Source organism: Meriones unguiculatus, chromosome 3, assembly GCF_030254825.1.
Source record: "Meriones unguiculatus strain TT.TT164.6M chromosome 3, Bangor_MerUng_6.1, whole genome shotgun sequence".
Taxonomy (NCBI): domain Eukaryota; kingdom Metazoa; phylum Chordata; class Mammalia; order Rodentia; family Muridae; genus Meriones; species Meriones unguiculatus.
The window spans coordinates 30,526,351-30,541,767 of record NC_083351.1 but is presented as its reverse complement, the minus strand read 5'-3'; the positions used below and the strand labels follow the sequence as shown (position 1 = coordinate 30,541,767).

The 15,417-nt window shown below is 44.6% G+C and overlaps 1 protein-coding gene across 1 annotated transcript; it reads left to right on the top strand.

Annotated features, from left to right (window-relative positions):
- The first annotated feature begins 1,218 nt into the window (after positions 1 to 1,218).
- Positions 1,219 to 6,176, top strand: LOC110547447 (L-amino-acid oxidase-like). The gene is made up of 7 exons (XM_021635013.1): positions 1,219 to 1,249; positions 1,622 to 1,836; positions 2,195 to 2,307; positions 3,060 to 3,261; positions 4,684 to 4,752; positions 4,985 to 5,124; positions 5,372 to 6,176. The coding sequence occupies exons 1-7, from the start codon at positions 1,219 to 1,221 to the stop codon at positions 6,174 to 6,176; spliced, it is 1,575 nt and encodes a 524-aa protein (XP_021490688.1).
- Positions 6,177 to 15,417: the final 9,241 nt, after the last annotated feature.

Below are 15,417 nucleotides of genomic sequence, written 5' to 3'. Positions count from 1 at the left end.
TTATGTTTTTGTTGTTAATTTCTTACTGTGCTTAATCTATAAACTAAACTTCATCATCATTATGTATGAGTAAAAAAAGAATGTGCTATTACTTGTTTTTTAGCTATCTAACAGGAATCTTTGGATGTATACTCCATGTCTGAGTGGAAGGGAAAAGGGAATGATACTGTTTCTATTCTCATTTCTTCCCTCTAATAAAGGACAGAAAAAATATCTTCCAAAAAAAAGAAATAAAGGAAGGAAGGAAGGAAGGAAGGTAGGAAGGAAAGAAGCACGTTAAGACTCAAGTTCAGAAGGGGATCAATTCCACATCCCAAAACACACAACTTCCTAGGAGAAATCTGGACTCCAACCCAGCTCTGTTGATTCCATTGCTACTACCCTTTCCCCACACCACCTGATGCCAGAATCTGAGTTCTAGGCCATGGATACCATGTGCTCCTTCCTTTCCCCACTCCTGTCCCTCCCCTGCCTTGTCCTGCTGGTTGGGTACAGACTTTCTGTTCATTTCTCTTGCCAGCCAGCCTGTAAACCAAAGCTTGTCTTGGGAAAAGAGCTACCTGGCTTCATTCATTATGGGAAGTCCATTGCCAGGGAAGTACACTGTGTCTAAGGAAGCCCTGAGGTCCCAGAGGAAGGAGCAGAAAGCACGCCTCTGCAAATGGGCCCGGCTGCAGACTGCACCTACATGCCTGCCTGCCTGGGAGCCTAAGAGGGAGATGGGCAAAGAGAGCATGAACCCTGTACAGGAGCTCCTTGGGCAGATCCCCATCCCAAACAGACATCAGACCCAAGGGCCTTCACCAACAGCGGTCAGAGAGCAGGCAATCCAGAAAGTCCTGGAGCTGTCAGGAACTCTGGGTTGTTCTAGAAGTTCAGAAACTGGACGCCCAAAGCAGCTCACATTCCTTCCCAGGGCCATCACAGCAAGTCTAGAATGGCCTACCTGCTCCTTAGCACCAGGAGGACTGGACTGGGAGAAGAGGCTTTTCTAGAGGAAGAGGCTGTTGGGGGTGTTGGCAGGTGCAATGAAGAGGATGAGAAGAAGGTGGGGTCAGTTATCACTGTCATCTCTCCTCATGGGTCAGCTCTTAAAGCAGGGCTGCCCTGCTTGGCTGAGTCAATAGAGCCAGAGGTGGACTGGTGGGATAAGGGCCAAATATTACCAAGGAGGTGCTGCTTCTTTATAAAGAGAGGTTGAGCGGCTCTGAGTTCCACATGAGGTTTAGGGGCATGGCCACGAAGAGTGGTAAGTGGGGTCCTGCTCAGGGTTTGGAGGAGACTGAGCAAGGAAGAGTTGCATACTGAAATAGGTACAGGTGCTGGATGGGAGAGGGACAGGAGTCAACCAGGTGGCCATGGGGCTGTGGATAGCAGCTGAGCACCATGTAAGAGTAAAGAGAATAAGAACTGAAATAGCATTATAATCTTAAAAATGAAAATATATACGTATGTATATTCTTAAAAACAGAATTGAGATAGGGATTCAGCTTTACCAAAGCCCGGGATTTAAAGATGTATTTATTTATATATTTATATATTTATTTATTTATTTATTATGTATACTGGGTTGGGGATGGACTGCAGAAAGACCCCCCCACCTTGCTCTCTCTGCTTCCAGGAATCCTTATTTGGGGGATCTTGCTGTCCATCTTCAGCTGCCTTGTCTTCTCTGAGGACATTTTCAAGTGTTTACAGGACCCCGATTATGACACCCTCGTTGACATAGCCCAAAATGGGCTCAAGCCCTCCAAACATCCCAAGCATGTGGTGGTGGTAGGGGCTGGAATGGCAGGCCTAGTAGCAGCCAAGCTGCTGCAGGATGCTGGTCACGAGGTAAGACAGTTTAGAGAAACCCTGATCATCAGCCTTTGATTTGCTTCCTTGGGTGGAAAAAGAAAGAGTGGCCTGACAGGGAGAGGTGCACATGGCGTGTAGATAAGTCTCCAAACACCCTGAGCCCTCATCATTATAACCGCCATTCATGTTCTTGTGGCGGCCAGAGTGAATACCTATGCTGCCAAGCAAGGGCCCCTCAATCACTCAGGACCCTCCAGAGCAAACAGCTCCACTGAGGTTATCCTGCACTTTCCTAGAGTCCAGGCCAGAGCCTATAGCTATTTGGAGGTGAGAAATGGGGTGAGGAGAAAGGAAAGCACTCCCTAAGAATGATAGCAACTTCTCTGCTCCTCAGGTAACCGTTTTGGAGGCCAGTAACTACACTGGAGGTCGGGTGCTCACATACAGAAACAAGGAGGAAGGCTGGTACATTGAACTAGGAGCAATGCGAATCCCAGAAAGCCACAGGCAAGTCCAGTGCAAGAAAAGGAATATGGGGGCGGGGGATGAGGAAAAGGTAAGAGGGTCCCCAATGCCATCATGCCTGTCTTTCAGTATCGCTGTGTCATATGATCCAACCCAATTAGTCAGGGATGATACTCATCCCCCATGTTGGAGAGAATACGAGAGGTCACAGGAAGCTGAGGGTCACACAGGAAATGATAGATCCCATAATGACAATTGCCATCATTACTGCCAACCCATCAAATTGGAGGGTAAATATGGGCAGTTTCATATTTTTCAGTTGCACCAAAATAAGATGAAAAAATATGACACCTTCTAATTAACAGTGTCTACCATGTGTTCAGCCCGAACTTTGTCCTAGACCTTATCTCCACAGATGTTTCTCTTCTTTTGCCTTCAATAGAAACTGAACCCACACTTAACCTCTAAGCCACCAAGAACAAAAGCAACTGCACCAGCCCAAAGTGGGTATCATAAACACAACCTCAAATTTACTTCACAAGGGCATAATGGGATCTCAAATGCTGCCTGGAGCAAAGGACATCTGTCTTACTGTTGAGTACTACTCATTGGGATTTCATAAATGTCCTTAGTTCCACCAACTTAGTGCCCTCTTTAGCCTTGGGAGTGGAGGAGTTAATGCCCATATTAAATGAGATTACAACTGAGCAAGAAATTAGTCTGAGTTCCTAGGCACCAGGTCATTTCTAAGGTGGGACCAGAAGGCACAAGGATTATGTCTCTCTCTGCTGCAGGCTAATCCACATCTATGTCAAGAAGCTTGGCCTGAAGTTCAATAAGTTCATCCAGTATGACAACAACACCTGGTACCTACTCAATGGACAGCGTCACCGTGCTGGGGAAGTCAAGGCTAACCCAGATATCTTGGGCTACCCCACCAGTCCCACAGAGAAGAACAAAACTGCCCCACAACTCTTCTACCAAGCCATCATTAAGGTGCCTGCTGCCTTTCCCAGCTTCAATCAAGAAGGAAATGGGGAGGTGCCTAAGATCACAGGCCAAATCAGTACATGCACTCAGATCACCTGATTCCCACCCAGTACCCTCATGATTGGTACATCTACCTTCTAACATCTATTAAGGATGTCACCACCTGCAACTTCACCCTCAACCCTTTCCTTCCATCTCTGAGTGATTCAGGAGCCATGATGTGAACAGAAGTAATTGAAAGAAAGTTGCAGCGAGATTAGGCAATCCTTTGGAGTACATCAGGCATCCTAAATGCACATTTTGGTAGAAGCCAGAGGACAACATCAGGTGTCTTCCTTGATTGCTTTCTACTTTATTTTATTTTTAGCAGTTTCTCACCTAACCTAGAGCTTGCTAATTCCCCTGAATTGGCTGGCCAGCCAGCCCTAGGGATTCTACTGCTTCTATATTCTCAAGGCTGGATTTACAGCCCTGTGACAACACACCCCACTTTGTTGCTGTTGTTGTTTGGAGACAGAGATTCTCTGTGTAGCCTTAGCTGTCTGGGTCTCCCTCTGTAGATGAGGCTGGCATCAAACACACATATACCTGCCTCTCTCTCCCTCCTGAGTTCTGGAAGTACAGGTGTGCTCCACCACACCTGGCTCTCCTTCTCCCTTTGCAGATTAATATGTTCTCAAACTCCCATAGATCAACCTACCTCTACCTGTTGTGTGCTGGGATTAAAGGTGTGCAACAAAGCTGCCCCTCGGCTCACACCCTGTTTTTAATATGTGCATTGGTGTTTTACCTCTGTGTGTGTCTGTGTGAGGGTGTCAGATACCCAGAATTGAAGGTACAGACAGATGCAAGCTGCTATGTGAGTACTGGGAATTGAACACAGGTCCTCCTGAAGAGCAGCCAGTGCTCTTAATCACTGAGACATCTCTCTAGCCACAACACATGGTACTTTTCTATGGATTCTGAGTCTAGAACTCAAGTCCTCAGTCTTATCCAGCAAATATCCTATCAAATAGACCTTCACCTTCAATTTTTGTCCTGAACTGGTCTTTCATTTCAAGTCATGTGTCATAGTACATGCTTTAATCCCAATACTTGGAAGGTAGAGGTAGGAGGATCTAGGACTGAAGAGCAGCCTCAGGTCTACAGTGACTTGGAAGCCAACCTAGGCTATGTGAGACCCTGTGTCAACAAAAGCACGGGTTTCTTCAAATGAAGGAGACATCCTCCTCAGGGAAGAAGGCACACCCAGGAGCTCTGGGAACTGCCCTTTCCTGGCCTTTCACAGCCTCTCCAAGGGAAATCCAAAGAACGTGACTCCAATCTAAAAATATGTGTGTTGCCCTGTGACCTTGTCTACAACAGCCTAGCTGTCGTGGCCACCTGCAGGCCCAGCTTGATGACAGTATCTCTCCTCACCTTCTGCAGATCAATGAATCCATGGAGCCACTCAACTGCCCTGAACTGCTATCCCTTTATGACTCTTACTCCACCAAGGTAACTGAAATGAGAAGCCACAGAATGGAGTAGAGATGTGCACTCAGGGCTCCAGGCTCAGCCAAGGTCCTGAGGCAGTGTCCCAACTCCAGGATGCTCTCTTCCTACTGCAAAAGCCTTTGCCTCTGTCAAACCCAAATCTACCCTTGCTGGGCCCAGGTCCCTGCTAAAGCCTTCCTGTATTCCATACCCTATGAGCCACACTTGCATCTATGGTGCCCTCTCCCCACAGGCTTACCTAATGAAGGAAGGAAACCTAAGCAAAGGAGCAGTCCAGTTCATCGAGGACTTGATGAATGAGGATGCCGGATTATATGATTCCCTCCTGGAGACCCTGAGGAGTTTTAGCATCTTCTACTCCAAAAGCACAGAGTAAGGCTGACCTGGTGCCAGGAAGAACCCCGTCCCCAGCACTGATTTGTTAGGTATTTACCATGTAGGATGCACTCAGGTAAAAATCCCTGCCTGACACGGGGCTGTGTATTCATGAAGGTGATGTTTATAAAGTGTCCAAACAAGAGTCAGGAGATAGGTTCTTCTCAGACCAGAAGTATGGCCAGTGCTGGGAAACACAGAGCTGGTAGTGTCTCCACTCATCTTTCCTTCTCCACCCCTGCAGATTTGCAGAGATCACTGGTGGCTTTGACCAACTCCCCAGTGGCCTCAGTGCCAGCCTGAAGCCAGGCACCATCCATCTGGAGTCCAAAGTAGAAAGAGTGGTGAGAAACAGAACAAAGGTTGAGGTTTCCTACTGCACGGCTGGGCCCACCTCTTCACTGCAAAACCTCACTGCAGACTATGTCATCATCTCTGCCTCAGCTAAGGCCACACGCCTCATCACCTTCCAGCCACCCCTGTCCCCTAACAAAACGCATGCCCTGCGCTTGTTGCATTACACCAGTGCCACCAAGGTGGCATTAGTGTGCAAGGAACGTTTCTGGGAAAAGGACGGCATACGGGGTGGGAGCTCCATCACGGACCGGCCCTCCCGCTTCATCCACTATCCCAGCGACAGCCTGCCAGGTGGCAAAGGCGTGTTGCTGGCCTCTTACACTGTGGGCGATGATTCCCTCTTCTTTACCTCCATGAAGGAAGATCAGGTAGTGGATATCATCCTGAATGACCTGGCTGCAGTGCACCAGCGATCCAAGGAGGAGCTAAAGCACATGTGCCCTGAGTCAGTGCACAAGCAATGGTCCCTGGACCCCCTCACCATTGGCTCTTTTGCTGAGTTCACACCCTACCAATATATGGATTATTCCAAGGAGCTCTTCCAGCCAGAGGGCCACATCTACTTTGCTGGGGAGCACACTGATATATCTCATGGCTGGATAGACACTGCCATCAAGTCTGGCATCTGGGCTGCTAAGATCATTCAAGATGCAGTGGACAAGGAGACCCCTCAGGGACAGACGGCTCTGTAGATAGACAATAGTTTGGGATGGTTCTGTTTTCCCCCAAGAACAATGTATGAGGAGTCTGACAGATTAGGCTAGAAGATAAAAGAAGGTAGAGTCCCAGAAGAGAGGTCACCTCTGGTCCCTTAGTCTACAAACAGGAGCTGCTCAGGGAAGCTAGCTGGAGACATCACCCCCTTTCCTGCCTCTCTCCCTGCCTACAACTCTACAGGAAACAGCAAAACTGGGGAGGTGGGAGTCAAGACTGGAGAGTCCTAGAGTCAGCCTTTAGCCTGAAGGAAATTGTCTTCAGATGCAAAATAATAACAAAAGAGAGAGAGAGAAACCTCAGTGTCTGACTTGTGTTACAACTACACATCTTTAAAAGAGCACACAAACCCCAAGGTACTGTCACATTGAATGGAAGACTGACACAGGAGCTCACACCCAGAACACTCCCAAACTCCATTGCTGTGTGCCTGGGTGCCTCTCCTCTTGGACCAGCCTAGGTGGAAAAAGAGAGCAAATGCCTGCTTTTCTTCCTCCTGATATGCACTGGGGCATCTCAGCCATCCTGACAGAGTCTGCTCCCTTCACCAGCCAGATCTCCTGCCTCCACGTGCCACTGTCTACACACAGCCCTGAGAGGACACCTTGCTCATTTCACAACTCCTTATCCACTGTCCCCTCACTAAAACCCAACTCTCTTTAAAGAACCAACCTAAGCTCTTTCTCCTCAAATCCTCCCTTTTGCCCTCCCCAATTTCATAGTCCCTCTCCTCTAAGCCCCATTGACTCCACTCTGGAGTACCAAATGCCAACCAAACCCAGACACCCCCAAAGGGCTGAGATCACATATTTTATAATGTGTGCCTGAGAGAGTGTGCGTGTTCTTGTGTGCTTGTGTGCATGCATGCCTGTGTGAGAGCCTGCCAATGCTTACTTGACATGCCATGGGCCTGGCGCCACATGGCAACTGGCTGAGAAGCAACAATACAGAGAGTAGAAACACTGAGAAATCAACTCTCCTCCCCCTGCCTCCCCTTGTGTTCAAAGTTCAGTTCCCAAATCCGACTCATTTTTTATTCTAGATTCTCAGAAACCAAAAGTCAATCCCACGGATAGGGAGATTAGCTAAGCAAAAATGGTAAATTGAGTCACAAGCCCTCCTCATTTGACAGGCTGTGGAGACTCACCAGGCAAGCGTGATGAAACACTGTTGGAGTTTTGTGGAAGAGTGGCACAGATGTGAGAAGGAGGAAGAGGGAAAGAAAATTTAGTTTCTACTGCAACATGGCCCATTCTTAAATCTAGACAGCTCTTCTCTGATACCCATGTGTCACCCACAGTCAGGACACTTTTAGTTCCAATGGACAGAACTCAAACTGGCGGTTTCAGCGGTGTATCTGAGGAGCAGAGGTGAGGTTCCCCATGCCCAGAAGTCAGAATGAAGCTGCTGTGATCAGAGTGACTGGGCCCCAGACTGACAAAGCAGTGTTAAGGGCCCAGAGTCTAGATTTAGGGGACCCTGCCCTGTTCTCCGCTCTAGATGAACACTTGTGGTGTGAAGTACACCACAAAAGACTGGGCTGTCCTCCAATGCAAATAACCACAAGGTGCACACTTGCTTATGCCATTAGTGCAAGCAAAACAGCTACTCTCTGGGGCTTGAAAATAGACTAGAGCAACATTCTCAGGAGAAGCTGCTTTGCCTGGCTACCGATTCTGCAGAGGGGAACTATCTAGGGGTGTCTTGGTGAAAGTAATCACACACACCCTTTCCTTGAGGTCCCCCACTGGAAGCTTAGGTTGGTCCCGTTCACAGCTGTAGAGAGTTGGAAAGGGAACTTACTGTTTGATCAGTGCCAACACAATGTGGGACTTGGGATCCAGGCCTAGCCAGCAGTCTCTATCTACATCTAGGTGAGGATGGTTAAGAAACTGATACAGGGAGTTGGACAAGAGGGTGGTGACAGGAGAACACTGCTTCTGAGGAGCAGGACAACATTTTCCATACAGCGACCAAGAGACTGAACTCTAGGCCCTAAAACAACAGTGATCATGTTTCCCAGCTGAGAGAAATTCTCTATGGCATTGAAATCAGTCGGGTCCACTCTCAGGTCACCCAGTCAGAACCTGGAAGGCACTAGATCGCCAGACCACAGCTACATGCCTGCGTGTCCTGATCACCTTCCCAGGCTGAACAGTGGGCACAAAAACACCAGAGACTGGGAGTCCCATTCTCGAGAAAATCCGAAAGAGAAGGAAGGAAATGTGACTGACCATGAGTCACCCAGTCTTTCCCTGGAAAAGGTCTTGCAGAAAGGCAGGTGCCAGCCGCCATCACTGAACTGGGCTCTGGCTACGAGCACAGAGACTTGCTGTGCACCCAGCTCTCTGGCACAGACAGAGCTGTGTGCACCAGGGCAACAGAGACTAGGAAGCCCTATCAGGAGTAAACCCCACAGGGAAGGAAGGAAACGGGGACAGAGATAGACCACCCAGTATATCCCTGGAAAAGGTCCCGCAGACTGGCTCAATCCAAGGATCGGCTGTGCACCAGCTAGCCTGCTGTTACCAGGAGAGCCGTACTCAACTGCCACAGACAACTGCTTGGGTACTGGGGCACAGAGCCCCAACCTTAGACCTATAGAAGCTTGGGATCTCCAAGATCAACCCCCAAATACTGCTCCAAGGGGCAACAGGTTATCTCTAACAAAACTGACCAAACCATGGGACACCCAGGTTATAGCAGCACCTCAGCTCACTAAATTTACAGCAAGAAACCCAGAAGTAGTGCAGCTGTCTCCAGGACTTCTCCGGGTGAAAGGATATCCCTCTTGACTAAAAAGGACCATAGTTACCACTCAGATCTCTACGCCTGAGGTGAGCTGTGGCAACTCCTGAAAAATACCGGCCATACAGTGACCATACCCAAAAAGCTGAGGAGGCTTCCTCCAAGAAAAACCATCTTCCTGCCAAGGGGATTCTCTCTACCACAGGATTCCAGGAAGCACCAGAAGCACTAACACCCAGCACCTAAGATAGCCCAATGGGTAGAGGCCAGCATAAAAGCTCAAACCAACAAAAGACAGTGAAATATGACATCTCCAGAACCCAGTTATTTAGGGGCAAGTACTCCTGGACACCCCAACATAACTGAAATTGAAGAACATGACCTAACATCTATGCTCATGAAGAGGATAACAGAGGAAACAAATAAAATACATAAAGACCTAGAGGAAGATAAAAACAAACAGATTATGGCCATCCGTAAAGAAATAGAAGAAGATAAAGAAAAACAGATCATGTCCATCTGTAAAGAAATACAGGAAGTTGAAGCCAAACAGTTTGTGGTCTTTAGAAAGGAAATACTTAAATCACAGAAAGAAATAAAAGAAAGAGAGGATTGTTCAAACAGCTGAATGAATTGAAGGAAAACTGGAAAATACAGTCAGACAGGTGAAGGAAATCAACAAAATGGCTCAAGATCTGAAGATAGAATTGGAAAAATTAAAGAAAACACAAATGGAGGAAATTGTGGAGAGAAAGAACTTAGGGAAGGAAAAAAGGAACTACAGAGGTTAGCATAACCAATAGACTACAAGACATGGCAGAAAGAATCTCAGGTGTAGAAGATACAATGGAAGAAATCAATGTGTCTGTCAAAGAAAATGTTAAATCTAAAAAATTCCTGACACAGACCATCCAAGAAATTCAAGACAACATAAAAAGACAAAACCTAAGAATAATAGGAATAGAGGAAAAAGAAGATTCCCTCCTCCTAGGCCCAGAAAATATTTTCAACAAAATCCTTAAAGAAAATTTCCCCAACTTAAAAATAAGAATACAAGAGCCTGACAGAACACCCAATAAAGTAGACCAGAAAAAAAATCCTCCGGCCACATAATAATCAAAACAGTAAGTATACAGAACAAAGAAAAAATACTAAAAGCTTCAAGGGAAAAAGGCCAAGTAACATATCATGGCAAACCCATCAGAATCACACCTGACTTTTCAACAGAGACTATGAAAGCCAGAAGGGCCTGGACGGATATCATGCAGACCATAAGAGAACACAGATGTCAGCCCACACTACTATACCCAGCAAAACTCTCAGTCCTCATAGAGAGAGAAAACAAGATATTCATTGACAAAAGCAAATTTCAACAATACCTACACACAAATCCAGTATTACAGAAGACACTAGAAGGGAAAAATACAACCCAAGAAACCTAGCTACTTTCAAGAAAACACAGGAAATAATTACACTCACTACAGTAAAACAAAAGGCAACCAATTACACAAACTTATGGCCACAGCCAACATCAAAATCAAAGAGTCTAACAGCCACTGGTCATTAATCTCTCTCAACATTAATGGACTCAATTCTCCAATAAAAAGATACAGACTAACAGAATGGATGCATAAACAAGACCCAGCAATCTGTTGCATACAAGAAACCCACCTAAGTCACAAAGATACACATTACCTGAGGGTAAAGGGTTGGGAGATGGCTTTCCAAGAAAATTGACCCAAGAAGTAAGCAGGAATAGCCATTCTAATATCTGATAAAATAGACTTTCAACCAAAATTTATCAAAAGAGATGGGGAAGGACACTTCATACTCATCAAGGGAAAATTCCACCAGGAAGACATCACAGTCCTGAACATCTATGCCCCAAATACAAGGGCAACCAAATTTGTAAAAGAAACATTGATAAAACTTAAACCACATATACCTTCCCATACATTAAGAGTGGGAGACTTCAACATCCCACTCTCAACAAAGGACAGGTCAACAAAACAGAAATTAACAAAGAAACAATGTCTCTAATAGAGCTCATGAATCAAATGGACCTAACAGACATCTACAGAACCTTACACCCAAACACAAAAGAATTTACCTTCTTCTCAGCACCTCATGGAACCTTCTCCAAAATAGACCATATGGTTGGTCACAAAGCTAGCCTCAACAGACACAAAAAGATTGAAATAATCCCTTGTATCCTATCTGATCACCATGGAATAAAGCTGGACTTCAACAACAACAGAAATAGCAAAAAGCCTACACACTACACACACATGGAAATTGAACAACTTGCTACTAAATGACAGCTGGGTCAAGGACAAAATGAAGAAAGAAATTAAAGTCTTCCTAGAATTCAATGAAAATGAAGGCACAACATACCAAAACTTGTGGGACACAATGAAAGGAGTACTGAGAGGAAAGTTCATAGCACTAAGTGCCTTCAAGAAGAAATTCGAGACAGCTCATTCAAGCAACTTAATGGCTCACCTAAAAACCCTAGAAAAAGAAGAAGCAGACACACCAAAAAGGAGTAGATGGCTGGAAATAATCAAACTCAGGGCTGAAATCAATCAACTAGAAACAAAGAAAACAATTCAAAGAATCAATGAAACCAGGAGCTGGTTCTTTGAGAAAATCAGCAAGATAGACAAACCCTTAGCAAAGCTAACTAAAAGGCAGAGAGACACCATCCAAATTAACAAAATCAGAAATGAAAAGGGGGACCTAACAACAGACACTGAGGAAATCCAAACAATCATTAGGACTTACTTCAAAAGCCTATATGCCACAAAATTGGAAAATCTAAATGAAATGGACAATTTTCTTGATGAATTCCACTTACCAAAGCTGAATCAAGACCAGGTAAATCAATCAAATAGTCCTATATGCCCTAAGGAAATAGAAGCCATCATTGAAAGTCTTCCATCCAAAAAGAGCCCAGGACCAGATGGTTTCAGCGCAGAATTCTACCAGACCTTCAAAGAAGAGCTAACTCCAGGTCTCTTCAAACACAAAATAGAAACAGAGGGAACACTACCAAACTCATTCTATGAAGCCACAGTCACCTTGCTACCTAAACCTCACAAAGACCCAACAAAGAACGATAATTTCAGGCCAATCTCCCTTATGAACATTGATGCAAAAATTCTCAACAAAATACTCACAAACCAAATCCAAGAACACATCAAAGATATCATCCGCTATGACCAAGTAGGCTTCATCCCAGGAATGCAGGGCTGGTTCAATATATGGAAATCCATCAATGTGATCCACTGCATTAACAAACTGAAAGAAAAAAAAAACCACATGATAATCTCCTTATGCTGAAAAGACATTTGACAAAATCCAACATCCATTCATGTTTAAAGTCTTAGAGAGATCAGGGATAGAAAGCGCATACCTAAACATAGTAAACGCAATATACAGCAAGTCTATAGCCAACAATAAACTAAACAGAGAGAAACTTAAAACAAACCCACTGAAATCAGAGACAAGGCAAGGCTGCCCACTCTCTCCATATCTCTTCAACATAGTTCTGGAAGTCCTTGCTAGAGCAATAAGACAGTTGAAGGAGACCAAGGGGATACAAATTGGAAAGGAAGAATTCAAATTATCACTATTAGCAGATGATAGGATAGTATACCTGAGTGACCGCAAAAATTCTACCAGGGAACTCCTACAGCTGATAAACACCTTCAACAAAGTTGTTGGATACAAAATTAACTCAAAAAAAAATCAGTAGCCCTATTGTACACACACACACACACACAAAAAAAAAAACAAAAAAAACAAAACAACAACAAAAGGGCTGAGAAAGAAATTAGGAAAACAACACCCTTCACAATAGTACCACAAATGTACCTTGGTGTAACCCTAACCGAGAAAGTCAAAGACTTGTATGAATAAATTTCAAGTCTCTGAAGAAAGAATTAGAAGAAGATATCATAAAATGGAAAGATCTTCCATGCTCATGGCTTGGTAAGATTAACATATTAAAAATGGCCATCTTACCAAAAGCAAACTATAGATTCAATGCAATTCCCATCAAATTACCAACACAATTCTTTACAGAACTTGAAAGAAAAATCCTCAACTTCATATGGAATAACAAGAAACCCAGAATTGCTAAAACAATCTTCTACAATAAAAGATCTTTTGGAGGTATCTCCATCCCTGATCTCAAGCTGTACTATAGAGCAACAATACTAAAAACTGCAGGGTGATAACAAAACGAATGCCTACAGATTGGGAAAGAATCTTCACCAACCCTTTATCTGACAGAGGGCTAATAGCCAGTATACATAAAGAACTAAAGAAGCTGAAAAGCAACAAACCAAGTAATCAATTAAAAAATGGGGAACAGAGCTAAACAGAGAATTCTCAATAAAGGAATACAGAATGGCAAAGAAACACTTAAAGAAATGCTCAACCTCATTAGCCATCAGGGAAATGCAAATCAAAACGACCCTGAGATTTCACCTAACATCCATCAGAATGGCCAAAATCAAACTGAAGTGACAGCACATGCTGGAGAGTTTGTGGAGAAAGGGGAACCCTCCTCCACTGCTGGTGGGAGTGTAAACTTGTACAACCACTCTGGAAATCAATCTGGTGCTTTCTCAGACAATTAGGAATAGTGCTTCCTCAAGATCCAGCCATACCACTCCTAGGCATATATCCTCTTTTGGATAAAGAGGCTCAAGAACACAATAAGGACATTTGCTCAACCATGTTTGTAGCAGCTTTATTTGTAATACCCAGAAGCTGGAAACAACCCAGAAGCCCCTCAACTGAGGAATGGATACAGAAATTGTGGTACATCTACACAATGGAATATTACTCAGCAATGGAAAATAAGGAAATCATGAAATTTGCAGGTAAATGGTGGGAACTGGAAAGGATCATCCAGAGTGAGCTGTCCCAGAAGCAGAAAGACACACAAGGTATATACTCACTCATATAGACATATGATATAGGATAAACCTACTAAAATCTGTACATCTAAAGAAACTAATCAAGAAGGAGGACCCTGACTAAAATGCTCAATTCCTATCCCGAAAGGCAAAGAGGATGGGCATCAAAAGAAGAAGAAATCAGAAAACAAGTTAGGAACCTGCCGCAGAGGGTCTCTGGAAAGCTCTGCCCTGCAGACTATCAAAGCAGATGCTGAGACTTATGGTCAACTGTTGGGCAGAGTGCATGGAATCTTATGAAAGACGTGGGAAATAGTATGATCTGGAGAGGACAGGAACTTCACAAGGAGAGCAACAGAACCAGAAATTTGAACACAGGGGTCCTTCCAGACATTCATATTCCAAACAAGTGCCATGTATGGAGATAACCTAGAACCCCTGCACAGATGTAGCCCATGGTAGTTTAGTGTCCAAATGGGTTACATAGTAATGGGAAGAGGGACTACCTCTGACATGAACTGATTGGCCTGCTCTTTGATCACCTCCCCCTGAGGGGGGAGCAGCCACAGAGGATGACAATGCAGCCACTCCTGATGAGATCTGTAAGACTAAGATCAGAAGAAAGGAGAGGGGGACCTCCCCTATTAGTGGACTTAGGGAAGGGCATGTGTGAAGAAGGAGAAGGAGGGGTGGGACTGGGAGGGGAGGAGGGAGGGGTTTATGGGGAGATACAAAGTGAATAAAGTGTAATTTATAAAAAAAGAAATGGATTATTGAAAGTATGGCTTTTTAAATAATGAACAAAGCAGTTCATGGCTTATCTTTGAATGTGAATGTACTTGATATGTGATTTTTATCACTGTATTTTGTGTTACCTTTGGTTCTTCTCTTTGTTACATTAGCCAAACACTTTTTCTTCCAGAAAGAAATTAATGGGAAATTAAAAAAATTATGGACTTAGCTCAGCTTTTATTTTTGATAATAAAATTCAATTTTCCTTTTGCATTTTAATACCATAAACAAGTTCATCTATTAAACTGTGAATGTAAGAAAAACAAAGAAACTGATACCATCCTTTTAGCATCCCAAACACCGAGGGGCTAGCTTCTCCTGCATCCTTGTCTTTATCCTCAAGATTACTGAGGAAGTTCCTGCGCAAAGGGGAGGTTTAGGGTTTACATTTACCACCTAAAATGGGTCATATCTCGGGGAGCTAAGATGGGCTGGTTCAGGCCAAAGGGCCCATTGGGCAAATTGCTGGATGACCCTAAGAGCAGTCTTCTTTTGTATGCTAAATTTGCTGCCTGGGTCTAGACCATTCAGGTATAACCTGACTCCCCAGGTTCTACCAGTTCCCAATAAAGACCTTCAGCTTCCTGCCCATTATGGATATGGGATTGCATTGCCTGTGGGCACAGGCAGGCGATGATGGTTTTCTCTATGAAGGCATCCCTGTGCCTCCAGAAGAATTCCTTGCACAACCCCTCCTAGCACAGAAGTACTCTCCTGGGTTCTGGCAGCCTGGGGCAGGGGACAGCAGCCT

Bases quoted from the DNA above. Each gene is read 5' to 3' on its own strand.
- LOC110547447 (XM_021635013.1), top strand. From the start codon at position 1,219: ATGAGGTTTAGGGGCATGGCCACGAAGAGTG. The intron at 1,250-1,621 runs GTAAGTGGGGTC...CTCTGCTTCCAG, and splicing joins GGGCATGGCCACGAAGAGTG to GAATCCTTATTTGGGGGATC. The intron at 4,753-4,984 runs GTAACTGAAATG...CTCTCCCCACAG, and splicing joins ATGACTCTTACTCCACCAAG to GCTTACCTAATGAAGGAAGG.